The sequence below is a fragment of the Oxyura jamaicensis genome, chromosome 20 (genome assembly GCF_011077185.1).
Source record: "Oxyura jamaicensis isolate SHBP4307 breed ruddy duck chromosome 20, BPBGC_Ojam_1.0, whole genome shotgun sequence".
Lineage (NCBI taxonomy): Eukaryota > Metazoa > Chordata > Aves > Anseriformes > Anatidae > Oxyura > Oxyura jamaicensis.
In genome coordinates, this window is record NC_048912.1 from 1426490 (window position 1) to 1453482 (window position 26993).

Below are 26993 nucleotides of genomic sequence, written 5' to 3' on the forward strand. Positions count from 1 at the left end.
GATTCCTTCCTAGTGCAGGATGTGACAGTGCAGAGGGACAAGTGGCATCTTGACGGTCAGCTAGTTTGTCTTTTGAATGGAGCAGGAATGGAACAAGTTTTGGGGAGAAAACATCCAGCTGTGGAGAGCCAGTCAGGTAGGGTAAGGAGTGGATGGAGACTCTGGCTGGGACCCTGCAGCTGGGTGCGGGTGAGGGGCAGGCACAGTGCTCCCCGAGGCAGGGGGGTGGTGTTTGCTCCAGGATGGCAAAGGGGAGCCCCCTCTTCCCACCCCTCAGGGGCCCCCAGGCTGCAGGGGAGCAAGTGGGCTGCGAAGGACTCAAGGCATGCAGCACCCACCCACCACTGCTTCTAGTGCAGCATCACCCCAGCTTTCTGCAGGGGCTGTTGCATGGGTCAGCACCTTCACAAGTGGCACGTGGTGCACTCCAAAATGCCCAGTGTATCACATCAATGTTGTTGTGCCCCAGCAGGCGTGTTGCACCCCAGCAGTGCTCAGTGTGCCCCAGCGGGTTTGGTGCACCTCAGCAGTACCTGCTGCACCCCAGGACACCAATGCACACCAGCATGCCAGGCAGCTCCTGGGCTCTTGCAGCTGCGCTCAGCTGCACTCTCCACTGCACCACTAGGCTGTGGCTCCCTGTGACTTGAAATAAAGCATGTCTGTCTCAGCCTTCCATCAGCTTAGGATCGCAGGATTTGCAGCTATGCCACTCTGTGCATGTATGCATGCAATGGGCGTGCATGCCTGTCCGGGCTGTGTGTGTGCAAGGAAAGGGGCTCTCCCCTGCCCTTGCTGCTGGCAGCCGCATGACCCCATCCTCTGCCCTGTTCCCCTGCCTGGCCCCAGTGTGGCCTCGGCTCCCACCAGCAGTTCCCTTTCCTGGCGCCGCCTCACTGCGGCAGCATGGCGGCCCTCATCTCGGTGTGCGACTTCATGCAGCAGGTGCAGGAGGACCTCAGCTCGCCCACCACCTCCACCTTCACCAGCCACATGGGCCACTGCAAGGCCACTGCTAGCAGCCTGGAGGAGGTGAGCAGGGGATGGGGACCACAGTGGGGGCACCCCCAAGGGGCCTGGGGGTGGCTGGTCCTGCAGGATGTGTGCTTGTACAGGCATCACCGTGTCATTTGTCACCATGAATGGAGAGCAGTGTGAGTACCTCTGGGTGCCGGTGCGTGTTGCAAAAGGCACAGAGCAAAGGCGTGGCAGAGGCTGGTGAGGGGCTGTGGTGGCCGGGGGACAGGCGTGGGCCAGTGGGGACAAACACAAAAGGGGTTGTGTGGGCAGGCTGTGTCTCATACCCAGCTAACACTGCTCCGTAAAGAGAAGACAGAGCACTTAACCAGACAAGTATCACCCTAAAAACAAAACAGAATTAAAGGAAGTTCTTGGGGTGGCGGGAGGGTTACCTCGCTTGTCCGAGGTTGAACTGTGCAATACACCAATGTGGGACCTTCAGCAGCCAAATGCCTTCAAAAAATCCATGGAGAAAGGGTCAGGGCTGGTGGCTGAGTGCAGCATCCAATGCAAAACCTACATGGGCCAAATGCCTTTGCTTCCAGACCCTGATATGCATTGGCAGGTGCTGGGCAGATGGGGAAGGGGCTGCTGGTGCAAAAGGGAGTGAGCAGCAGAGATCCATGCCTGGGGAATCCAGGGAAGTGGTGGAACTCCCTGTGTGGTCTGGAGGCCCCATGACCCTTGGTGCCTCCTCCTGCTTGGTCTGATAAATGTGCTGGGACCAACTAAATAACATCACCACCACATCACCTCTCTTGTTATTTTGTAGTTTCAGCAGATGAAGGGAAGTTGCCCGAGGCTTTACCAGGGTCTGTCAGTGGATTGTGACCCCCTGCACTGTCCTGAAGTCCCCCAGTGCCTGGGGTCAGTTATCTTTGCAGACTTTGAATGGTTCTGCAATGCTATAGATCATTTTGTCAGTGGTGGTTACCAAAGCTTTTCTCTCAGCCCTCTGGAGGCCAGAATTTACTCAGAAGCCTTGGGCATGGGGCAATTTCCTTGTGTTTCTTAAGTTTCAACTGTTGCTCCATTATTCCTACCCAAAACAAAGTGAAAACTTCTGTCCATTAAAACAGAGCTGTTATGTCAGGAAGCTGTGGTTAGAGAGAAGGACATACACTGCTGAAATTGTTGCTGCCTGCAGAATTCTTGGTTCAGGACTCATGACAGAGTGGACAGAAAACACAAGGGCATGGCTCCCACTGCTGAGTGGCAACAAACCCTGGCAAGGCCTGCAGTAGAAGCAGCAAGGGCTGGTGTGAGCTGGGATATAAAGGGGACAATATTTCATCTTTGGCAACACAGCCCTGGAGGGCTGGACCAGGCAGATGGCAAGGAGAACCTCCAAAAAGTGGAAAGCTGAAATAAGACCTTGAAGTGTGCCTGTGGCTGCCTCCTGGAGACCCAGCACTCCTCAGGGTCTTGTCAAGACCTAGGTCAGCCCTGGGACCAGAGCAGAGCAGTGCTACATCCCTTACAAGGCCACATCCCCAAGCTGAAAAAGGAAATTTGGTGCAATATTTTAGCTGCATCATGATGGTGCACGTGGCCAAAAGGTGATGTGAGTTCTTGGTCTCCATCCCAGTCTGGCTATCTTTGGAGACCACTAAGACCCACATAGGTTATAGACTCAAAGAAGGTTGTCTTGTGAGTGTTAAAACCCTATGACAAAGATCAGATTATGTGAACTGATGGTCCCTCTCAGCCTGGGACTTTCTGTGCTCTTGAAAGCCAGTGAGAAGGGAGAGGCATGCTGTGATAGAGCTGGAGCCACAGGATCCTTCTGGTCCTTGGTGTCACCTTGGAAAGGCAAAAATACCCATGCCTGTGACTCCTGGAATGCTTCAGCAAACAGTGTTAATGAGGGAAAAGCAAATAGTCCTGGCGTGTGCAAACTGCCTTCGGCAGCTGAATACTTGTAACCAGAAGCACCAGTACAGGATAAAGCTGTAAGCACAGCAAAAGCCCCCACTTGAGCAAGGAGAGCCCTGGCATGGTGTAAGCTGAACTTAGCAGTGGTGTGGGCAGTGGCATGCAGGAGTGCTGAGCTGCAGGGGAAGGATGGGTTTCCACTGCCAGCTCTGGAGGCAGGTCCCCAAACAGGAAGTCATGCAGCTCAGCCCAGTGTAGAACCAGACCCATGTCTTCAAGGCAAGCAAATTCAGGTGAAAATGCAGGCATGCAGGGAAGCTTAGGGTTTCCTGCCTTGTGGCCAGCAACTGTACTCATACACACTTCAGACAGTGCATGATCTTTGGAGGCAGTCCTACCTCTTGAAGCTGGGCTCACAGAGTGCTGTGAGGTGGAGGTGGCTGTTGGTGATGGCCTTGGGGATGTCATGTAGCTGTCTGACCCTGGAGATGCTCCTCAGAAACAGAGAAGCCTCTTGGACTGGCAGCACCAGCCTAGCAGGCAGGGAACAGTCACAAAGGTGGGGATGGATTATTGACCCAGGTTGCACCTTCAAGGTGGGGATTATCAGAAGAAAGGAAGGCCACACATGTGGGAGATTTGAACATTTCTGTGTGGAGAGCTGAATTTTGATAAAAGACAACACATAAATACAACTGGCATCACAAGAGACCTGGGCAGGCTCCTGGGACATTCTGGAAGGGAGGCAGCCGTCCTGGTCAAGATGGCTGCCAGCAGCAGAGAGGAGTGAGGGAGAAAGAGGCTCTGGAGGCCGTTGGACAGGTTGGAGATCAGGGTTTCAGTGGCAGCTGGCTCCAAAATGCTCGCTCCCTGTGCCACATACAAGGCCAGGTGACGAAGAGACGAGGCCAAGACCAACTGGGGCTAAAAATCTGCTGCAGCATTGAAGAGGTGAGAGATGTCTGGAACTGGGAAGGCCATCCCAGTGGAGTTTCTGCAAGGGAGACAAACTTCATCTAGGCCAAAGGTCTTCAACTCAAGAAGGGTGAGGAGATGCTTTTGCGTTAGAGAATGGATGTCTGCAGTGGAGATAGGTTTAGCCTGAGCTCGTCCTCCTTGGATATTTGTTTGTCTTCTGGAAAGATACGCAGGACAGCAGACCCTCTTGTCCTAACCTCACTCTGCCACATGGCCCACACTGAGATGTGCCTGTGCATGGCTCCTGCTGTGAGGGCTGTGGTGGGTTAGTGAGATGAATGCTGTGACTCAGACAACTGCAGGGAGCTGTGGCCCAGGAAGGACTGTCCCAGCCCTGTGGTGGCACTGACAATAACCATGCTTTCAAGTTGAATGTGTTAGTCCTTGAGGTCCCAGATTATCCTGAAGTGTTTTTCCAAATGTGGGGATATGGGTGGCTCCAACAGCCCTATCAAAGGATTTGTCAGACACTTCAGGTGCTTTATCCTGCCATTGCTTTTCTGACCTTGGCTCACTGAGATCTCTTTGAAGCACAACACTGGATTCCCTGAGTTGTAATGCTTGGTATGAACATGGCACTGCTGGCTCCAGAGGCATCTTGCACTGACAGCCCCAGAAACTTCCATTTGAGTGTTTGGCCCGAAAACTCAGTCCTAAACTCATCTGGGTGAGAGGATACTAAGGGCTGTGGTTGGCAGCTTATTCCCAGGGAGCAGAATGTCAGCTAACTTCTAACTTGGGGTCTGTGTCCATAATTCAAGTTCTCAACATCCCTGCTTAGCTGCATTGAGTTCAGAAAAAAATACAGGAAGATAACTTTCCAGCTTAATGCTCTCTGGATACCTAAATGTTTATGGTGAAATCCCTCAGATGACATGGTCTTTACTGTGCTGACCCATACAGAGCCTGACTCACATCCTCTTCTGCTACAAGGGTTCAGGTGCATGGCTTGGTTGATGTGGTGCACACCAGAGAACAAAGCCAGTGGTGGTACCCAGCCCCTCCTGCTGTTAAACAGTCCCTTTTCTAAAATATTTTCTGATTCTCTCTTAGTGATTCTTTCACTCAGTGGTATTTAAGATACTCATGGACTACTACCACTAGACCATCATCTACCTGCAGGCAGGAAAGTCTGGCCTGGGGATGCTGAGACTTGGGCTGAACTCTGTGGATTACAGAAATGTGTGTATGGATGCAGTCAGTGACCATAACTTCTGCATTTCTAGGCCTTGGATGCAGACCGAGCTGTGCTGCAGAAGATGAGGAAAGCGGCCAAGGCGGAGCACAGCTGTGGACAAGGTCAGAGCAGAACAGAGGCTGGGGAGGGGGAAGCTGCAATGGGTGGCCAGGGGGAGTCCTTGCTACAGGCTGGGTTGTCTGCAGCAGAGAATATGGATGAGTTCCAGGGGTTCCTATAGCTGGGTGGTGGGTATGCGGGGCAGCAGGAAGCAGTTGGAGCTGGCTCTGGTGCTTGAGCAGAGCTGGGCATGGTGGCTTCTGGCAGGGAGTATATCCTGACCTGCCACCTGCACTCACTGGAGACCATCCATGTTTTCCCAGATCTCATCAACCACCTGGAAGCCCACATTGCTGCCCAGGAGAAGTTCTCAGCCAACTACCAGCTAGAGGGTGAGGAGCAGCTGGCCAATGCCTTCAGTACCTTTGCAACCTTCTCCCAGGAGCTGCTGACCGCTGTCAGGAGCCTGGTAGGCAGCTCTGTCCCCTGTGTGACCATTGATCAGGGCCCCTAGCTTGCAGGGGTATGTGGGTGGGGGGGTCCCCAGGAAGAGGCTCTGGTCCATAGCCTTGAGGCCCAAGCTCATCCCTTTCTTAGACCAAGGCAGGAGCCCATGGTGAGCAGCAGTTACAAAGCTGGTGATGCAGCCTGCATGGCCAGGACTCTTGGTGCTGGCCTCAGGCTGATCAGAAGAGGCGAGCTTACGGTGGCCATGTCAGAGCCAGGCGGGCTGCAGCATGTGTAGGATGGGTGTCCCCACCATGCACATGATGCCAACTGGGAAAGGGGTGTACTCAGGAATCCTGCCCTTGTGCCTAAGGCAGGCTCTAGTGGCTTTGGAGAGTGCCGTGTGAAGCCTTGCCAAAGAGCCATCCCCTGCACCAGTTTTCAGAGGCTCACTATGAGCTGGGGTATCTCTCAAGCTCTTCAGGAGCAGCTACAAGAATTTTCAGGAGACAGAAATCTCTGTTGTGGGCACATTTGCCTAAACTTGGCCTTTCCCTTGTGCTGAAATGACACAGTTGGGATTAGCAAGGAGCTGGGAGAGCCTTGGGGATCACAGAAGTGCTGGCTGCAAAGGTGCTGTGGGGGTTTCCAGTACAATGTCCTGCATGAAGCCATGCTCTCCCCAGCACTGGCTTAGGCTGGCCATGCGTTTTTTCCAGCTTGGTAATTTCCAAGGGTGGAGGCTTTTAGCTGGCTGTTTTCCAAAGTGGTTCCTTCTGTGCACTCACAAGCAGATGTTGAAGCAAAATGTGTCCAGTGACACCTGTTGGTGACCTGGCTACAGGTATCAGCAAGGATGTGGGGCATCTGGGAAGAGGGACAGTTTGCAAATAGGTCTTAGGTCCCCAGATGCTTTTCCTGGCTTTGGGGTTTTCCCTGTCCTTATTCAGTGTTAGCAAAAACCACTCTGCCTTATGCAAGGCTAGGAGCTGAACATTTCCAGGCACAGAGCTGGGGGCTGCACCCACAGCTGGATCAGCTTACTGTTTCCAGGAGCTCCCACGCTATCCTGACTGGCTTGGGCAGTGTCAGCTGCATGATCTCTCTCTTTTCTTTCCAGTTGCAGAGTTTGTACCACAACATTAACTTTTCCCTGGAGTCGTTAATAAAGGGTGACATGAAAGAGCTCAAAGGGGTAAGCAGAGGCTGAAGGGGCTGCTCGGCAGTGGGGCTGTTGAACAAGGAGGCACAGCAGGTACCAGCTGTGGGGGCTTGCCTCTGGTCCGTGTCCTGCCCTCTGTCAGGGAGACGTGTTGCAAGGGCAGGGCTGCCTGCACCTCATGTGTTGCATCCTGCTCCCGCCTAAGGCTGGGCCTCACACCAGAGTCAGGCTGGTGGCACCTCTGAGCTGGGACCTCTGCAGGCACACAGCTGAATCCCAAGGAGTCTGGAGGTACTCTCTGTGCAAGGACAACTGAAGCTATTGTGCACGAAATATTTTCATCTTCCTTTCTGTCAGGGCACAGATCCCCGCTAACCTCCTGGTGAGGTCCTTGCAGCCCCACATGCTCCTGCACTGCCATGTGTGAGCACATGTGCGTTTGTGTGAATCTGACTGTGCATGTGTGTATCTACCAGCTGCACATACATGTCAGGAACTGCGGAGTAGCAGGTGCTAAAGTGAACACGGAATTTCTGCAACATACAGATACAAGAGAGCTTCTCAGTGCTCATCAGTGTAGATTTTAGGAAAAGCATCAAACTTGTATTTAATTTTTGCCTTTTTTTCAACCAATGGGAAGGTCGTCATGGACCTTGGTAAGTTTGCGTGCATATTTCTACCACAAAGTCCCCGTGACTGTACTCAGGCTGTCATCCCTGCATGACTTTCCCTGCAAACATAGTGTGTATTTGAAATGGTAGAGCAATTAATTATCAACTATCATACACACAAGATTGCTAGGATTTAATGAGCAACTAGGGTAAGCATGAATGCACTCAGCACTACGATGAGGCCCCCATGCTGGCTGGGCAGACCAGCTCAGGAGCAGGGACAGTGCTGCTGCTCCCTGGAGCAGATCCGTGCTATTGCTCCAGTGCCATCTTCTACTGTGCCTGCGGATACTCTGACAAACATCCCATGTTTTCTTCTCCATATTTTTTCCTTTTTTTTTTTTTTTTTTCCCTCTCTAATTGCCAAATATTGAAACAAACCTTTAGGCATCCCATTGGGAGCTAGTGCTATACAGGAGCATCAAAATGGAAGGAGAGAGCAAATTCTGGAACTTCTAGCATGTAGTATGATAAAAGAATATAAAATGTGAAGGAAAAAAAGTCTGCTATTTACATTAAGGACAGTATCAAGAAGACATTAGAAACCCGGAAAATCATTCAGAGAGAGAGGAATAAAAACAGCTGCCTGCAGGTAGTCATGATTAAGCTGAAGGCATTTTTAATGTGAACCAACAGGAATCACAGGCTGACCTCAATCTGTTTGACATTTTCATTAGAATGGAGACAAACACAAAATCTGCCCTTATAAGATTCTGCCTTGACATAAAGAAATTTCTCCTTGAGGGACAGAGAAACCTTGGGACAAGAAGCCAGAGAGGATGTGGGGTCTCTGTTCCTGGGAGTTTTCAACAACCACCTTGACAAAGCCTGGTCCTAATTCAGTGATTCCCCAGCCTGGAGCAGGAGGCTAGGCTGGAGACCTCCTGAAGTCCCCGCCTCCAACATGGAGGCCTTACCCAGGGGATTTACCCTGTCTTTCTGTGAGACAGAGGTCTGCAGAGCAGTAAGCAGTGAGAAGAGAGCAGAGTGTGGCATAAATGCATTTAATGGACAAATGCGGTTGTATATATAAAGTCACATGAAGTCAGATGAGAAACAGATAATGAATGGCCTTGTAGCAGCAAGACTAATTCACTATTTAATGATTACCCAAGGAAGAATCAGAGTCTGACAATGTTGCCAGCTTTAGGTGGGTTTCTGATGTCTTTCTGAGAGGTGTTTTAGTTAAACCCAATGTTCTGGCTTAAAAGGCTGAGAACTTGGTTGCTACCGTCTGGCTTGTGTGCATGTTAGCAATTCCTTATGTCCTTAAAAATGTGAGTCTGCAAAATGTTTCATACCTAGGTACTGTTGTACACATCACACTGTGATGCACATGTGTGTGATGTATGTTTTGGAGGCTATGCGTCTGTGTGTTTGCATGCGTATTTGTGTGGGTGCCAGCACATGCCTGTGAGTGACCTGCACTGGTGAGTGCACTTGTTCACTGCACATGTAGCAGGTGAGGACACCTTCCTGGGGAGGGACAGTCCTGTGGACAGCCATGTCTTGGGTCTGTGGGGCCTTACTGCCAGGGTGACCTTGTGGGAATGCAGTATGCTCAGGGTGAGGAACGGTCTGTCCTGATCATAATCATCAAACAGTACCTTTGGCTATTCCTAGGAGTTCAAGAAGCCCTTTGAGAAGGCCTGCAAAGACTATGAGAGCAAACTGTAAGTTGTCAGGCTTCCTTGCCCTGAGACGTGGACCTGGAGGCTTGTTTTTGGCTGTTCTCACCAGAGAACAGTCAGACAGAGCCTTTCAGGTGTCTCTCCACTTTCCTTGAGCACGAAGATCGAGAAGGAGAAGCGTGAGCTGGCGAAGCAGCATGGCATGGTGCGGAGTGAGGTGAGCAGTGGGGAGATTGCTGAGGAGATGGAGAAGGAGCGCAGGACCTTCCAGTTAAACATGTGTGAGGTAAGGACAGGGACAGGGCAGGTGGGAGCAGTTGGGGCATGGCATGGACCCCACAAGTCTGTCTGGCTCCTCCCTGCCCTAGTTTTTTGTGGTCTGCCCACATGGTTCCTCAGTTGGAGAGCTGCCTGGGTTGCAGTAGGCTCAAGCCAACCTTGGATAGGGGCTGATCAAGGAGTTTAGATGAAGCATGAGCCTATATTAACCTGCCTGTAGATATACAACTGCACCCACCACGTGTCCATCGCTCTCTTGGCCAGATCAGAGCACTCATGTTCATGGGCCCTGCCTGCCACCAACTTCTCACCCCAGAAAAGCCACATGAGCTGCTCCCATCAGGGCCTGACCACCAGGAAGAGCCACAACACACTGCTCTTCACTGGTAATGGAGGGGGGGGGGGGAATAAAGAAAAGCATGTGAAAGGCATTTCTCTCTAAGCTACACCTTCAGTCGCTGTGTCTTTTTCCCTTCAGTATCTAATCAAAGTGAATGAGATCAAAACCAAGAAAGGGATCGACTTGCTGCAAAACCACATCAAGCACTGCAACTCACAGTTCAAGTAAGATGACTGTCAACCTGCCTTCACTCCCCTTCACTCCAGAAGTGCTGGTTTAAGAGGGAATCTGGGAGGTGGTTTAATTTGCAGGACCTAAAGGTCTTGCATTTGACTTGGCCTATTCTCTAATATGCCAAAAATCCTCTTCTCCTGGAGGTGGTGGAGACAAGGATCTCAATGGCGTGTGTCTACTCTCTTTAGTCTGACATACTTCATATGACAATATAGGACAGACAGCAGGCAACTATCACTGAAATCTGGGATGTGGAGAAGACAGTGCTGAGCACTCTCCCTGAATTTAACTGTTTCAAAGAATATTTAATAAGAAAGCTTTTTTTTTTTTTTTTTTTTTTTTTTTTTTTTTTTTGACAATGAAACAAAAGCCTGGGAGAGCCCAGCAGGATTTTAGACTGTGCTCTTACATTAGTCTCTCCTCTCAGTTTTTTCCAGGAATGTTTAACTGCAACAACAAAACTGAAGAATTTTACAGAGAAGCTCATCCCAGAGCTGCAGAGTGTGAGTATTCGTCTGAGGTTGGGTGCATCAAGGGAGTGCAGGCTGGAGAGCGGGGATGTCTGCCCCAGGGCCTCCTCTTCCTTTGCAAAAGCAGATCTGGGGACTTCCTCATCTGTCGTCATTTCCTGAGCCTGCAATGGGTAATGTGACCCTTTGAGGAGAAATGCAGCCATCACTGGGAGTGGGAAAGTTTTGGTGTCATACTGCAGGGAACAGAATAATATTAAGAAGAAACATAGAACTGGATACCAGAGGCACTGACGTATTCAACTGTCATAGCTGCTCTTCAGGCTTTCAGGTTTCTCATTTGTGCTTCTGGCTTTCCTGCCCATTGCTACTAACTGAAGCTCATCATGCTCTTTGTTGGGAGCTTTGTCTTGCTGGAGAGAAGTTCTCACAGGGCTGTGTAAGCCTTGTGACCTTTAGCTTTTGACTTTGGGCTCTGGCAGTCATACATGGAGAGGAGACAGGAAGAAGTTTTTCAAAATGGCAAAGCCTATAGTGGGATTTCAGAGCCTGAACACTGCTGGTACCAAGTCCCTCAAGGGCTGCAGAAGGTTTATGTTAGCATTTCTAGACCTGAGATCTAGTTTGTCTTGCTCCTCCTTTTTCAAACCTCCTCCTAAGTCATGATTTGCGGGGGCCTGGGGTATGATCCTCACCCACAGACTGTGACAGTGTCATCTGTACTCATTTCCCTGATCCTGTAGTGCTGTTCTCCCCTGGGCAACTGCCATTTTGTTTGAAGCCCTCTGCTCTAGGGGAATTATCCTGCTTGTTCCATAATGTAATCATTCATATTGAAATTAAAATTCATTATTTAAATAACAAGAAGAGAGGACACGCCACCCTGGAGCGAGGTAACTGAGCACAGCAAACAGCATCTTCTGGGTCCTTCATGCAGACCAAACACTAGGCTCCATTTCAGGGCCATAGTCCTGTACCAAGATCCCTGGTGGAAATGAACTTTTTGATGGTTTGGTGACTTTTTAATTACTGACACTACCAAACTGGAGGAAGAAAAACAAACAAACAACCCCTACAGTGTCCTTCAAGCTGTTGGTTGTTTTTGCACCATGGAGAGCTTCAGACTGTTGTTTTCTCAGAAAATAACACAGTGGCTAAAGTGCAGATTGCTCTTGCCATGGTCTCTTGTTGCCTGGGGACGTGCCTGCTCCCTCACAGAAGCTTCTGTTAAAGAGCTTCATGTACAGGCACCACAGCATTGCAGGGGAGGAGCGGCCACCTCCCACCTCAGGAACGGGGCTTGCAATGGTCCTGGGGAAGTGGTGAGGGCTGAGGGGCTCAGGGCAGGAGCATGAGGCTCTCCTCCTCCCATGTGAGCTCTTGTGTTTTGGTACCCTGCAGCTGAAGACCAGGCAGGACGAGGAGAAGAAGCAGCTGTGTGCCCTTCGGGATCAGCTGAAGGCAGCGCTGCAGCTGGAGCAGAAGGAGGTAAAGCCAGACCCTTCTTCCCAGTGGAACACCCTCACAGGGTGCCGGTTACCCTGTCGCTCTTTCCCTCCTGCCTGAAGCAGCCCCAGCTGCCTTCCGGAGTCACCCCGGCTGCTATTCCTCTCCTTCTGCCAGGACACTGGGAGCAAGCAAGCAGGGTACAACATGCACCAGCTGCAAGGGAACAAGCAGTACGGCACGGAGAAGACAGGGACCCTCTTTAAGAAAAGCGATGGGTGAGTTGGGATTTGGGGTGTCCCTTATGGTTGTACTTTGGTCCTCTGTGGCCATCACAGGGCTCACGCAGCCCGACCTCCTGTTCTGGAGTGGTAGTAAGGGCAGAGGAGCAGGACGAGCTGTATGAAGGTGTGCTTGGCACTGTCCCAGTCTCCCACAGCTTTCTGCACAGGGCTGCAGGCAGCTAGTGTCCATCCCATGGCCCTCAGGGCATTTCTCTCATGTGAAACTGCTTAGTGCCCTCTGGAGCTCCTCATGGATGGGGTGAGGACTTATACACAGGCTGGGTGAAGTTTTCTACTCTTTCACATGCCTGCCTCCCAGCCCTGACATGTCCTTTGCTTTTCCAACCCTCCGACCCCACAGATCAGTACTGGGCTCAGCTTTCTGTGTGAGAGTTAGGGGAAGGAACACAAGTGAGGTGTGGCTTACCAGCAGTGCAGATCAATGCCACCTTGGAGATGGCATCAAGGGCCGCAGGAGAAAGACAGCAGGGAACTGAGGCTCCCCTTGTGATGCTTCAGACCCATCACGTGCCCATGCCCAGGAGTCAGATCATGAGCTCCACTGTCATTGAAGAGAGGAGCTCCAACTGGTGTATGGGAGCCTGAGGGCTGGGAATCACAGGGGACATGCACTGGGAGATGAGCAATCCTGGGAAGGGTCTTGAGTGGTCCTAGAAAAACCTGAAACTGGACAGAAAATAATGAACTGAAGCTCAGGAGACCACTTCACTGCAGGCTGAAGTTCAGTCTCTCCCCCTTTTTGGGTGTATCTCTTCCATCCTCCTCCCATTTATAGTCTTGGAGGTGATAGGAGCAGCTTGGAGATAGTGGTCCTGGCTGTTTGCTGGGGACACATGCAAAGGTCTGCATGCTCTGTAGCAAGACCTGCTGCTCCAAGCAATGCTCTGTGTCCACATTGCCTCTGCTGCAGCTGTACAAGCCTGTTCTTATGCCATATGATGGACCCTTCTCAGTTCAAAGCAGACCAAGAATGACAGACTCTGTGGCAGCATGGACAGGATGGCTGATGAGAGCCATGTCCCCATGCTGTCCCTTGCACAGCTCTTATGCTCGTCAGCACTCCTGCATGGCATGATCTGCTCCTCTGCCTGGTGGGTTTGTGTCCTCTCATCCCACCTCATTTCCATCCCCCTCATTTCCAGGCTGAGAAAAGTCTGGCAGAAGAGGAAATGTACCATCAGGAATGGCTACCTGACCATCTCTCACAGCACGGTAGGAACTGGTTCTTCCACCCTGCTCTGCTCCTGCCTGGGAGCTGCTGCCTGCCCCTGCTGGGTCAGCTGAGCCCCTGCTGCCCACCACTCCAGTGGCTTCTGGGGACCCAGCAGAGCCCTCGTGCCTGGCGCTTGTACTGCTTGTCTGCCCTGCTGAAGTAGACTTCTCACTGAGATTTGAGTCCCTGTGACCCAAGGGACAAACATGGGAGGCCCTCACTTGCCTGTGTGCATGGAGGGAGTGAGTCTGAGGACCAGGCACCCCCAGCATGGGTTGACTGTTGGGAAAGAAAACGTCCACATTGCTGCTTCTTGCATTACTCCTGAAAGCAGAGTCAAGGGTGAAGTGCTGGGGGCAAGGCAGGTCCATGGCTCTGGAGCCAGGTGGCGATTGCCACTGCTGGGCCACCCCCATTTGATGCCATGAGGCCTGAGTCTTCCTTGTTCCACTCATAGCCCAACCGCCCACCAGCCAAGTTGAACCTACTGACCTGCCAGGTGAAGCCGAATGTGGATGACAAGAAATGCTTTGATCTGGTTTCACGTGAGTGCTGGCGCCTGCCCCGTGGCTCCTCCAGAAAGTGCCCAGAGGGTGGTGGTGCTTTGGGTTCAGAGAGAGAGTGCAGGCAGGGAGGAAGTGAAGCTCTCAGCTTTGGGTCAGCTTGGGAAGTTGTGCTGTGCTCAGAAGCAGCAATGAACACATGGGGCATGAGACGGGCATTGCAGCAGTGTGTGTGTGGACTGCGAGAGCACAGTTCCCGTGCAGCATCTTAGCTAACACCAGCATCCCTCTATCCCAACATGGAAGCAGGTCCCTTTGCTGTGGGGGAATCATGGAGGGGCCAGGTGGGAACGAGGTGGCTGTCACCCCGCCGAGCCTGGTGGGCAGCATGGGTGAGCGCAGTGCCCAGAGAAGCATGGCTCTATGTGTTTCAGACAACCGCACGTACCGCTTCCTGGCGCAGGATGAGCAGGACTGTGTTGCGTAAGTAGTGCCGGCAAAGAGCAGCTCAGTGGCAAACAAAAAATACTTGTCCGTCTGCCGATGGGGAGCCAGCTCTTCAGCTAATTAAACAGATCACTACTGCCCTTGTTTGATGCCCTTCCCATCCTTGCTGTGTCCTGATTGCTTTGGGGGCTGGTAGCAAGTGGGTCATGGGGCCCCACAAAGTTTTCTGGTACCATTTTTCTGCTGGAGTCCTGTGCAGAAACTTTGTGCTTGGTGGCTCCATGCAGAGCCAGGTTCTCCCCTGCGGGGCCCCACTCCTAAGCCACTTTCTGCCCACGCAGCTGGGTGTCTGTCCTCAGCAACAGCAAGGAGGAGGCGCTGAACGTGGCCTTCAGCAAGGTGCAGGGCGGAGGGGAGAGCAGCAGGGAGGAGCTGACCCGGGCCATCATCAAGGAGGTCAGAGGCATGCCTGGGAACAGGGAGTGCTGTGACTGCTCAGCACCGGGTAAGAGCCAGCTGTTTGCCTTCCCTCCATGCTCCAGCATCTCTCTGCTGCTGGTCCTGCTGTGCAGCTCGTGCCCTAGGCAGTGGGGATGAGAGGCAGGAGATGGGCATGAACCCAGCAGTGTTGTCTCTGCAGATCCCACCTGGCTCTCCATTAACTTGGGCATCCTGATCTGCATTGAGTGCTCTGGGATTCACAGAGAGATGGGTGTGCATGTCTCCCGCATCCAGTCACTGTCTCTGGACAAGCTGGCAACCTCTGAATTGCTGGTAGGATGCTGCTGGTGTGCTCTGTCCACTGGCCTTCTCATTCTTCTGCTGTGGTTTTTCTGAAACCAACCTAACACTGTGGGGTTTTCCTCCCTCTTAAGCTGGCCCATACCAAGCTGTAATGCCTGGAGTTTCATGGTTACTGTGGTAGGAACTGTTATCGTCAAGAAGAAGAGAGTGTCACTTTGCTGTTCCTGGGTCACCCATCTCCCCCAGCTTTGTCCTGTGGTGCAGGGCAGGACCAAGCCCAAACTGGGATAGAGCAGTGTGGGGTGGACAGGGGCTGGAGGCTTTGTATGGTGCTATTTTAGTTTTGGGACATGCTCAGATCCAAGCCTAGGGCTCAGCTCTGTGGTTGTACTGCTGGAGCTGGGAGATATCGGCAGTAGGAGTCAGAACAGAGCCTCTGGCTGTTGGACACAAACATCCCCATACTCCTTGACATCCTCCATGCCTGGCCAGCATCTCAGCCCGATGCTTCCTCTCCTGCTGCCACACATGTAGCGCTGCTGCATGTCCCACATCACCTCTAGCTGGGCTGTTTTGCAGCTGGCAAGGAACATCAGCAACTCTGGCTTCAATGACATCATGGAAGCGAATCTTTCCAGTTTCTCCGCCAAGCCTGTGGTGCACAGTGACATGTGAGTTGCTCTGCAAGAGATGGTATTTGTGGGCATGCTCTGCGGTCCTGCTTGCTCCCCACAGTGACGAGGCACGTAGCACTGCCCAAACTCCTCCCCAGACTGTAACTTCTCTTTAGAAGCAATTTCATCAAGCCCAGCAGGAAAGGTTTGACGAGAGTGGAGGAGTGAGGAAGAGCCAGCAGGATAACAGTCAGGATTGAGGAGACAAAGCTGGAAAGGGAAAGGCAAGAAGACAAACCAAGAGTAGAGCTGCCAAGCAGGACAGCTCTGTGGCTGTGCACAGCTGTAGGGAGGATCGCCCTCCCACCCGAGGGGGGAGGGTGGAGTGGGACAGGTGACAGTGACTTGCAGTTCTCCACATCCAGTAGCTGGGACCCAGCGTCAGTGGGCTCAGTGTAGTCATCAGCCAAGGGAGGAGAGATGGTGAGAAAATGAACGGTGGGCATCATGATGTGTGTGGCCAAATTACTTGTGATAGAAGTGCAGAGAGACGCAAATTGGGTCAGGCTTCCAGTCTGCACTAGGTGCCTGTGTCTTTCACTGAGGTGGTGGGGATGTATCTGTCATTGTGTTTGCAGTGGGTGCAGGCCACAAAAATCCTCTTCTGAGCCTTTTCTAAGGTAACACAGAGGTAGCAGAGTTGCCGGTCCTCCTGATTCGGCATGGTAAGAAGAAGGATATTTGGCTTGAAGGGACCTGAACTGGCTTGTTAAAGGAGGAGGGGAAGGCACATCATTCCTCCTGGGCCTTTTGCACCAGGGTTGCAGGAGTGATCGAGACAGGAAAGCAGCAAGAGGCCATAATTCACATTTGGCAGAGAGCAGAGCTGGTAGCTGTAGGTACTCTCAGGAGACATGAGCTCAGTCCCCCTGTCCTTCAGCCTCACATGCCCCAGCTTTTAGGAGAGGACGGGGAGAGCTCGGGTGGTGGCTGGTTCCAGTGGTAGCTGAGGGCTTCTCCAGGGCTTAGTGCCGCAAATGTGAGCTTCAGCAGAGCTCTTGGGGGAACCCCATAGCTGGGGTTATCAGGGCTGAGGGGACTTTCAGGAGGGTGGAGAGGCAGACCAGGCACAATCCAGGTCCATTCCAGGTGTGTAAGGCCCAACTAGGGCACCTTTTAGACAGCATGGATCTACACTGCAGTAAATAGATGAACAAGAGTTGGGCACTTGGCTGGCAGAGAGCAGGGAGAGCCAGAAAATGCAACTGTAAGAGTGGGGTCAGGGTTACCAGGTCCAGCACTGGACTTGGCTGCTAAGAAAACAAACTGTATGCAGTAATAATAAGTTAGCCCTTCTGCGATCACCTTTTCTGTTGGGAGTGCTCCAGTGCCCCTGGGTCACACCTGCTGCCCCACAGATCCTCTGGCTGGTCACTGCTTCTGCTGCTCTTGCACCCTCCATCTGGACAGCTTGCTTGGCCAGTCCTCCTCCAGGAGCCATTCCCGATCCTTGGGTACTCTTTCCCAGTTCACACCTGGTGCTTCCCCAGCATCTCATTGTCAGGGAGCTGAGCCCAGTGCAAAGCTCTTCTCTGCTTGGAGAAGAGGCGATAGAGGGTTCTGGAAGTGGTGAGTGCCTGGGAGAGTGGGAGATGAACTGATGCTTCCCTGTCCCTCCCAGCAAGACCTCAGGGCATTGGAGGAAGGTGGTGGGAGCCCTGCTAGAAGCAAGGACAGGAAAGGTGCTACATAGCCTGGCAAATCTGCAGGAGGGAGAGGGAGAGCAGCTGGAGCAGCAGGAGAGGAGGGAACACCCTTGGATGCTCATGGGGTCACTCCAGGGCTCCTAACTCTCACTTGGCTGGTCTCTGCCAGGGCCTTTCGGAAAAATTTCATCATTTCCAAGTATGTTGAGAAGAAATATGCCAAGAGGAGCCCTGCTGCTCAGTGCCCAAGCCTCTCAGAAGCCGTCAAGAATAAGGACATATTTTCTTTACTCCAAGCTTATGGAGAGAACATGGATTTGAGCGAGCCTGTGCAGGCACCTCTGCAGGTATGGCACCTGGTGGTTGGCACCATCATCAGAGGAACAAGACAAGGGACATCCACAAGGGGCTCCTACAGGCAGCTGTGCAAGCTGGGGCTGCAGGGAGCCTGAGCCCTTGGAGCAGACCCAAGTAGTTTCTACCCACAGAAGGCAGTGGGATGTTTTGGGGGTGTTTGGGAATGTTTTGTCAGGTTCTTTGCTAAAAGAACCCACAGAGTGAAGAATGCCATAGCAGAGTTTTCTCTGCTATGTTTGTAAACTATGCCATAGTTTTCTCAGTTGCTGTGCCATCTCCTTTCCCAGCAAGGACACTGGTGGGTGTTCTCCCAAGTATAACTCAAGGAGCAAAATGTTGCCATGAACAAGAATGGGATGTCTTAGGACAAACTGGCAGGCAAGGAGCAGCTCCACAGGGAGCAGCTGTTATGCACCCTGAAATCATGACCTCGATGAAGGTCTGCTGCTGGCCTGGGGAAAAAAAAAAAAAAAAAAAAAGTTACCTTTGGCTGCAGTTTCTAAGTGTGAAAAGGGATAGATTCTTCATGAAGAAGAAATATATAATAAAGGTGTCAGGTAAAGGGCAGATGTTAAGAAAATGAGTAGCTAAGCCTCAGAAAAATGAGCAAGCTGCACAGAGGACAAAGAAAAGGTGAGAGTGTGATTAGAAAAACCTTTCTGGGGAAATATGGCTCTATGGCTCACATATTTACTCAGTTCACATGAACCTTGGTGGGCATGGCTCCAAAGAGAGACAAGTAAAACCTGTTTCTGTTCACCTGTCAGGGATTTTAATTGTGTAAAGAACAGTTCTTGAAGGACAGAGCTCTTCTCTGGGATGCCAGTGTTGGCAGAGCCATCCTGTTTTTTGCTGTTTCTGTCTTGGTTACAGGAACCTGGGGAGACCATTCTCCACCTGGCAGTGCTGTTGTCTGACCAAACCTCATTGCATATCGTTGATTTTCTTGTCCAGAACAGGTAAGCTTAAGACACCCAGTCAGCTTGTCATGACTAAGCCAGTGCTAGTGAAAGGTGCAAGACTCATGGGCTTCTACAAAATGTTCCCAAAGAAGAGAAGAAGCACCAGGGCAGGCCTCCCAGCAAATGTGCCTTGGGGTGGACTTGGGGTAACCATCCCTAGATCAGAGGGGCCTTACCTTCCCTCATGTCCTCTGGGTTGAGGTGTAACAGTGGTGGTGACCGCCTCATCTCAAGCACTCTCCAGGAGACCTGGGAAGAACGATGTGTAGGCCAGCATGTGGCTGGGGCCAGCACCTCTCCTCAGATTTGCTGACAATACCAACCTTTTGCTGCAGCGGGAGCCTGGAAAAGCAGACTGTGATGGGGAACACACCACTTCACTACTGCTGCACTCACAACAAACCTGAGTGTCTCAAACTGCTGCTGAAAGCCAAAGCCAGCATTGCCATCGGTGAGTGGCCACGGGATCCCTAAGTCTTCCAACTCTTTTCTGCAAATACCACCCTGACCTTCCTGGAGTGCTCAACAGGGCTAGTCTGAAGCTGGGGAGGTTTGGGAGATCCAGGTAGTGACGGTGTTGTGGGGACCCTGCTTGTGGGCTGACAGGCACTTAGCTTTCATTTTCAGAGCCAACCCTGCAATGCTGGAGTGCAGGTAGGAGTGCTGCCAAAACACAGGTTCCCTGGAGCCCAGGTCACAGGTCCTGTCATTTATAGTGCCTATGAATGGCCTCTTCACAAGATAGAAGTGAATTTTAAAGCTGGGATCCTGGGTGACATGGGAGGTCACAAATGTTTTTACCATCTGGTGCCAGCTGAGTGGGTGGGTGCGCTGAGCCATGCTTCCTGGGCACTCCTGAGATGTGCCTATTTCCCACAAGGGCGGAGAGACCACCATGATGGGGTAGTAGGACATGGGTGTGTGTCTCTGCAGTCACACAGTGGCAGTTTGGCAGCCAAATTTCTCACGGCCTCAGCCAAGGAAAAAGCAGAGGTGCCTGACCCATCTTCACTGACTCTCTAGGTACCTGAAGCAGCCAGTGCAGACTGCTACTGGTCTGGGGGTGCTCCTTGGTCCCTTAGGGTGCAGAACCCTTGCCCTTCCCATTCTCCAGGTTTCCCATAGCTTCCCACCCCTTCTTGACCAGTCCCATGCCACAGCTCCACAGAGAGGGGCCTAAAATGAAATAGAAGTAAAATGGTTGTCAGTGTTTGCACTCACCCACACTCACTGGCATGAGGTTTCCTGGCGGCCTGTCCATCCAGCAGGCATGAGGACACAAAACCAGGTCTGCCCAAAGCTTCCTGCAAGTGACTCAGAGGACAAGGGGTGCCAAATATGGAGTCCTCCTTGGACTGCTGGCTGTGGGACTTTGGTTTTGTAGCACTTTTGGTCACTGCTCTGGCAGTGACTGTGCTCTTCTGCCCCTCTCTCATGTCCCATCTCTGTAAACCATCAGGATTTACTCACTGTCCTTTCTCTCCTTATCTGTGTGTCTCATTGCTCCTTCCCTCTTCTTCATCTTCCCATCACCATCTGTTAATGGCTTGAGTCTTTGTTTCAGTCTGGGCTTACACTGTCCCTTCTCTTCAGATGATCTTCCCTGTACTTGTTTGTCTCCAGAAGCAGCATGTAGATGTTATGGGATCTGAAGGATCTGTTGATCTTGGTGCCATCAGCACCTCACTCAGCCCCTCCGAGGGTCTCTTCCTGCTTCTGGGACTCCTGAACTGGACACGTCCTCTCCTCCTTCTCCCGTGACTGTAACATTTCTGCTGCAAGTCTCCACAGGCTCCCTGCATGCAGCATTGCCCTTCACTTCGCTGAAAAAGGTTCAAGGTTGCCCTTTCCCCCCACAGCTAACAAAGCAGGAGAGACAGCCCTGGACATTGCCCGGAGGACAAGACATCCCCAGTGTGAATTGGTGGTAGGACATGGTGTCTCAGCCCCTGGTTTGGGGGCACATGCTGGTGGCAGAGCATGGCTGGGAAGGACACTGCATGGATGCTTGGTGCAGGCCACCCACATCCTTCAGCATCTCCAGTGCTGGTGTGGGACACAGAGGAGGGTGCCAAGGGGTCTGGCAAGTGCTGGCACTGCTGGTGAGAGGTCCCTCAGGGCTGGGCAGTTTGGGACAGGTCAGGCAGTGGGACCTAAAGCTGTACCAAGCCATACGGGGTAAGAGCATCTCCTTGGCAAGTCCAAGCCCTGCTTTGGCCATGTCCCAGCATGTATGTTTGGAGACCTCTGCAAAATCCCCAGCCTGCTGGATGGGAAGCACCACTCGCAGCTTGCAGTTGTTTTCTGGATAATCAAAGTGTTGGTCAGGGATGGGGCTGGTGTGGCAGGACAGGGCTGGTGGGTCCTCAAGGGACTCCTCGATGCCCCAGCTGTTGCAGGCCCAGAACAACCAGTTCAACCCACGCGTCGATGTAGAGTATGAGTGGTGGCTGGGCCAAGACGACGTGTATGAGAGCGATGAAGACCTGGATGAGAAGGTGAGGCCCCTCCATGGGCATTAAACCCTGGAGGACTCAAGTCTATGCATGCCACCACAGGCCCTGCTCCCACCACACTGGAGCGGGTGCTCCTGTACTGGCTGATCACCCTTGCCACATGCACTAACTTATGAATATCTGTTTCCCAGCTGGGTCTTCTGAAGAGGGGGTCTGCCCATCCCCAGAGCTGCTGCCACCCCCCTGCCACTGCCTCCAGGCCAGAAGCAGCAGGGCCAGTGCCCCAGGGGAGGTGGTTGGACATCTACGACCTGCCACACACCCACCTCCACAGCCTGGACATGCCACCAGCTCTCTCCTACGTGCCTTCCTTCCCACCCCAGCGGGCAAAGTCAGGTGAGATCCTGCGTAGGGTCGTGGGGTGAGCTGCTGGAGCCCATGCGGCCTGGTTCCATCAGCAAAAGATGGGACCCTAATGAGGTGTGAGGGGCTGTCTGGTGCCATAGGATGCCCTTCTGTCCTCTTCTCCTTGAGGGAGGAAGGCTGGCTTGTGCTGGCTGGTTTTTCCTAGCACTGAGCCCCACTTTGAGGAACAGTATGGTGTATTCTTACCCTTGGTGTGTTCCTGAGTACTGCTGCTGTTGGGAAAGGCAGAGGTGAGCATGTGTAGAGACAGGGCTGGGAAGAAAAAGCTACCAGTAGAAACATCAACATTGCAGTTCTGCTCCTTAGTAAGACGGGATCCTGCTGCCCTTGCCCATTCTTTCCATGGTGTGTCCCAGCTCTGAGAGCAGGAGCTTCCCAGTTCCTCAGGCTGTCCTGCTTTCTGGGAGACTTGCCAATTCCTGCCTGACCTCCCCTCCATCTGTCCTAACTGTGGCTCCAACCTCACAAATTTCTCAAGTCAGATCTGCAAGCAGAGAAATGACTATTCCTGTCAATGCATTTGTGCAAATTTTCCCCCAGAGCTTTGCTCCCAGGAGCTCTGCTTGCTGCTGACCCATGATCTGTTCTTGCTCCCTTTTTAGCTCCTGAGGGGTCACGTCCTCATCTTCTTACCAGCTCATCCAACTTTGCTGAGGACACACGAACCAGGAGGAGCCCCCCGCTGTCTCTCAGCATCAAGCACAAGCGTACATCTTCAGAGCCAGCTCCTTGGGTCCCACTTAGCCCTGAGAAACCAAGTCTTGCCATCCTGGCTTCGGGTAATGAACAGACCAGCCCAGGAGGGGCAAGAACAGGCCATGCCATGGGGATTGGCCGTGCTGGTGGGCCTGTGGCCCAGCACCTCCTAGATCAGACTGGTCATGGCTTGTTGAGCCAGGGTAACTCGGGGGCACATTGGAGCTGCACGGCCCAGCTCCCACCACTGCCGGATCTGCCTGGTGATGCTTTTACTCACCCCAGACTCCACTCTAAGTCTTTCTGCTTCCTAACCACTTCCTGTTCCCCTGCTGCTCCTCTTAACCCCAGACCCAGATCCTGTTTCCTTTCCTGCTTTCCATCTCAGCTGGCTGCGGTACTTTTTGCTCACGCTGTGACGAGGAGCAGGACTGTGCTGCACAGTGTTGCCCAAGAGTGGTGGTTGCTGTTGTCAACAGGTGTGGTCCACCTGTGTTTAAAGTTGTGAGGATGTGACCACTCTGGTTGTGTTGTAGGTGCCCTGAAGGCCATGGACTGCCTCTACACACCTGTTCCCAGCAAAGCTGGACAGCCTGGCCCACACCGATCCCTCCAAGAGTCAGAGCCATGTTGTGGACAGCCCCCACATGTCCCACCTCCTCTTCCTCGGAGGAGCAGTTTGGTAGGTGGTCATGGGTGAGGATCAGCTTAGCTCAGCTCCCAGGTCTGCCCGCATTTATCACCTCTGGTTTTGAACTGAGCTGGAGCTGGCCTCTCCTCCCAGCACCTCTGCTGTGCCTCCCTGGCTTTGACATCTCCCCAGTAGATGCTGGGAATTATGTGCATGGGAATGGCAGGACCCTCCCAGTGAACACTCTGACCCATGGAGATTGCTGTTATTTACTGATAACCAAAATCCTCATGATGCTCCAGTGCCTTTTGAGAAAAGCCTTGTTTGTGAATTCAGGTTGTTAGCAGATCAGGGTGCACTTCTAGACAAGGACAAGGGTTCCATGTCTACCCTGGCCCAGCCTCTGTGCCCCAGGGGACACCCTTCTCCCCAGCCCTTTCATTAGGGAGACCTTGCTTGGATTGCTTGGGCTTGGGTTGTGCTGAGCAGTGCACATGCCTTCTTGCACAGAGTTACTCTGGGAACCGGGCCCCAAACAGTGTGTCCATCAGTGCCACAGTCCTGGGGAAGAGGAGCAGGTGCCTCTGGACAGATGCCCAAGCATAAAGAAGTCTCTTCTGGAGCTCTGTCCCATCCAAGCTCCCAGCAAGTGCTTGGCCACCTCTGCCCTCCCTCCTTCAGTAAACCTTGAGCTCAAGTCTCTTGAGCTCACTTCTCACACATCTTTGCCGGGGGAGGGTGGGGGAGGATCATAGAGTCATAGAATATCCTGAGTTGGAGCCAGTCCAACTTCTGGACTCGATCAAGCAGTAAGGCACTAAATTTATTTTACTTGTGTCTGGCAAAGGTGACGGCACAAGGGATGGAGGAGGCCTGACAATGCTCTCTCCTGCTTGCAGAACAAGCTGCTGCTCCGCAGGGTCCGTGCTCTTTATGACTGCAATGCTGACCGGGAGGATGAGCTGACTTTCCGCACAGGCGAGATCATTGTGGTATCTGAAAAGGAGGACAGCAACTGGTGGGTGAGTGAACCCATGTGTGCTGAACAGCATTGGGATGCGCACAGATTCCCCTCTTCATGCATCTCTTGCCTCTGTCCCAGGACTGTCACACCACTTATCATTTCCTTTGCTTCTGTCTCTCCACTTTCTATCTTTTCCTTGACAACTGGGCAACCTACTCTGAGATCCCTGCACCCTCATGTCCTGCATGGACCTCACACCTCTAGTCTGTTCTGCTGCTGGGACAGGTACCAGCATGTTCCCCTCCCTCTCCTCATGGCCTGGTCGATCCCCTCACCCTGCAGCAGCTTCCTCACCACCCCCAACCAGCCACCCTCTGTGTGGGCATCAGAGGCTGCACTCCTACGGGCTGCTGTTGGCCCACTCCAAGGCAGGCAGGTCCTCAGCCCTGATGTGAGGAAGTCTCGCCCAATATCAGGTTGGCTGGTATCTCTAAAACAGGACTTTCTGGCCAGCTGTGGTGGCTTCTGCAGCCTCAGCAGAGCCAAAAGGATCCTGTTGTGTCCCAAATTTATTGCATACCTGTGGGTTTGTAATCCTGCGAACCATGAGCTATTTGCCCTTGCTGGCAGCAGCACGGTTCCTCCAGGGCAGGGAGTAGGGTTGGATATGGGTGTAAATGCACACCTCACTTACTCCTGGGGAATTAAGTAGCAATCAGTGATTACAGTTGTGTTTTCCTGATCCTTCAAACAATTGCAAACAGCAATTACAGCACTTTAGGAGAAGCAAATTCAAAGACTTCGTTGTTTGTAGCTAATAACTGATATCCCTCATTTAAAAATGACACCTAATTTCTAACCCAAATGTCTCCAAATTCTCCATTCTACCATCAAATATATTTTTATATTGGAGAAGAGCTTTCTCCCAGATGTTGATCTGGATAAGTATTTATAGGCAGCAGTCAAACCTCCACTTGAGATTCTGCTCCATAAACTATGTAGAAAACTCTTCTGCTCCCTTCTGTAATATCACATTTCACAATTTATACATATTCCATCTGTTTTCTTATCTTTCTGTTGCACAGGTGTCTCCCATGCCATGCTCAGCCCCCCCCGTACCACATGGAGATACAGCCTCAGTCCCTCCTGCACGACGGTTCTCTCTGTTCATTCTTCCTTTTCTCCAATCAGCCACAGCATCCTGCAGAGCACTGTGTTCGGGCAGTGGGGCAGTGTGATAGGCCCAGTTTCTTATTCCCCTGAGCACCCCTGTGCCTGTGCTCACACCTCCTTTTTTTCCTTTCTCCTTGCAGAAAGGCTGGATTGAAGGACAGCCTCACAGGCGAGGTGTCTTCCCTGCTTCCTTCGTTCATGTGCTCAACGAATAGGAGCCACTTTGATTCAGGAGGGAATATCTGATAAGCCGCTTGAAATGCAACCCTCCCCCAGCACTCCATCTGTGCCCCTGGTCCCAGCATCACCTTTCCTCCCACAGCCAGCCTGCCCCAGAGCACCCCCTGGCCAACAGCGCTGGGGCCCCAGAGCCTCGCGTGCCACAGTTTGAGCAGCCTTTGGGGCTGAGGTGCAGGCAGCGGGCACAGAACGGGCCACTGTGCTTTCCCCAAGTGTGGAGAAAGTGCTTAAAGTAACTAGGAAAATTAAACTAATATTCACATTTTAAAGAAAATGTACAGCATTGAAGAAGCTTCCAGGGTGGAGTGTACTACCTAAGCGTTCCCTAGGCCTCCAACCTTAGATGCTATTGCACTGGGGGAACCTGGTGTGCTGACTCTAAGGAACAATATGGATCGTAGAGCGGAGTGGAGACACCGCGGCTAGGCTCTATGACCAGGTGTGGACCCGACTGCTCTTGTGCACACTGAGACCGGTAAGCTGCACATTTGCTACCCTGAGCCAATGACCTATCATATTTTTGACAAAATGCTGTACTCTAGTGCACTTTTACTCTAGTGCACTTTGTACTAGTAGTGCACTTTTACTCTAGTGCACTTTGTACTCTAGTGCTCATTATAATGTCATTATAATACCAAAACACACCTCCATCCCAAAAGCTACCGGCCTCCAAGGTGCAACCACCCCTCACTAAGCACACTCCGAATTTCTCGTAGCCTATACCTTTACATGAAAGTGAGAATACTTTTTACCAATCATAACCAAGATATGCTTGAGTAGAGTCACTCAAGCTTCACCTAAAAGAAAATAATATAAATTGGCTTAAGAGAAAGAGGATGTTAAGGATACCTTCTGACTTCTGGAATCAGTCGATGGGCTGAGCCTCTCTTCCCCCCATTGGGATGCCATGGGGTAAGATTTGAACACTTGGTTATAACAGGTGTCTCTGCAGAAACGTAGAAATCTCTATAGAGCCTTTGTGCCTTTTAATGCGTTAATAGCCAGGCTGTGTACCTGTGTATTTCATGCATGCTAGCTTGCTTTTGCAGACAGTGAATTTATCGCTGGCAATCCAAAGAACCTGTGTACCTATTGCTGTAATAAATTGCAATTAATTGCATTGTTCCTAGCCATGATAGTTCTCATTGAACGCAACTAGAGTGAGGGCGTGCTGCATTATTGGTGAATCTGTGACCGTGATAGTTCAAGACCCTGAATCTGACCGGACCAATGACAGTTAATCAGCTACACCCCTTAACGTGACACCAAGCACACTGCCTGTCCCGTGTGCTGACCGCTCTAATGGAAACGATGGTGCTGCAGAGCCATGCTGCTGCCCTGCAGAGCTATGGGGCTGTGAGCAGAGCTGTGCTGCTCAGCAAACCCTGGACAGTGGCTTTGGCTGAGGATAGGGCATGGCAGGAGCCTTAAAAATTCAAGTGAGCTCAGTGGAGTCAGCAGCACAGCACTGGTGCTGTCCTCACTGCTTGCACTGGGTTGAGACAGGGAATAAGATGTTGATTCTGTAGGTCTTAGCTAGCACAACTGTATGTTAACAACCCCAAAGGGAGTGAAAGACTGTATGCATAGATAATGGGACTAGCAAGACCTGGCTTGACTGCTGAATTCTGTCAAAGAAAGGAAAGGTCAGAAGTTTAGCAGTGAGGAAGACTTCTGGCCTTCAACAAAAGACCACTAGAGTACGCTGGATGACCACCCAAGGGCTCCAGTACACATGTGAAGAGGGGTGGCAACCTATGTTAATG

The 26993-nt window shown here is 52.0% G+C and overlaps 2 protein-coding genes across 4 annotated transcripts in view; both read left to right on the plus strand.

Annotated features, from left to right (window-relative positions):
- Nucleotides 1–3748, plus strand: part of LOC118176700 (fer-1-like protein 4) — a 44289-nt gene extending 40541 nt beyond the window's left edge. The window contains exon 46 of the transcript XR_004755502.1: nucleotides 3738–3748. The gene's annotated coding sequence lies outside the window, so the exon portion shown is untranslated. The remainder of the gene's footprint in view (nucleotides 1–3737) is intronic.
- Nucleotides 66–25776, plus strand: LOC118176701 (arf-GAP with SH3 domain, ANK repeat and PH domain-containing protein 1-like). Of its 3 annotated transcripts, XM_035343838.1 has the most exons (27): nucleotides 66–460; nucleotides 499–1032; nucleotides 5100–5172; nucleotides 5434–5579; nucleotides 6678–6752; nucleotides 9014–9063; nucleotides 9178–9307; nucleotides 9779–9864; nucleotides 10302–10377; nucleotides 11746–11832; nucleotides 11968–12068; nucleotides 13238–13307; nucleotides 13766–13853; nucleotides 14246–14294; nucleotides 14600–14763; nucleotides 14899–15032; nucleotides 15582–15673; nucleotides 17492–17669; nucleotides 18553–18638; nucleotides 18977–19092; nucleotides 20501–20568; nucleotides 21032–21139; nucleotides 21289–21493; nucleotides 22126–22302; nucleotides 22756–22901; nucleotides 23750–23872; nucleotides 25128–25776. In XM_035343838.1, the coding sequence occupies exons 2-27, from the start codon at nucleotides 907–909 to the stop codon at nucleotides 25200–25202; spliced, it is 2829 nt and encodes a 942-aa protein (XP_035199729.1). In that variant the 5' UTR covers nucleotides 66–460; nucleotides 499–906; the 3' UTR covers nucleotides 25203–25776. The 3 variants fall into 3 exon arrangements, with proteins under 3 accessions (XP_035199729.1, XP_035199730.1, XP_035199731.1); XM_035343839.1 differs by lacking the exons at nucleotides 66–460; nucleotides 499–1032 and adding an exon at nucleotides 1116–1154; XM_035343840.1 differs by lacking the exons at nucleotides 66–460; nucleotides 499–1032; nucleotides 5100–5172; nucleotides 5434–5579; nucleotides 6678–6752 and having other exon boundaries at nucleotides 8779–9063; nucleotides 9185–9307.
- Nucleotides 25777–26993: the final 1217 nt, after the last annotated feature.

Coding starts and splice junctions, on each gene's coding strand:
- LOC118176701 (XM_035343838.1), top strand. CDS start 907: ATGGCGGCCCTCATCTCGGTGTGCGACTTCATGCAGCAGGTGCAGGAG. Junction 5,580..6,677: donor TGACCGCTGTCAGGAGCCTG/GTAGGCAGCTCT, acceptor TTTTCTTTCCAG/TTGCAGAGTTTGTACCACAA. Junction 14,295..14,599: donor GATGAGCAGGACTGTGTTGC/GTAAGTAGTGCC, acceptor CTGCCCACGCAG/CTGGGTGTCTGTCCTCAGCA.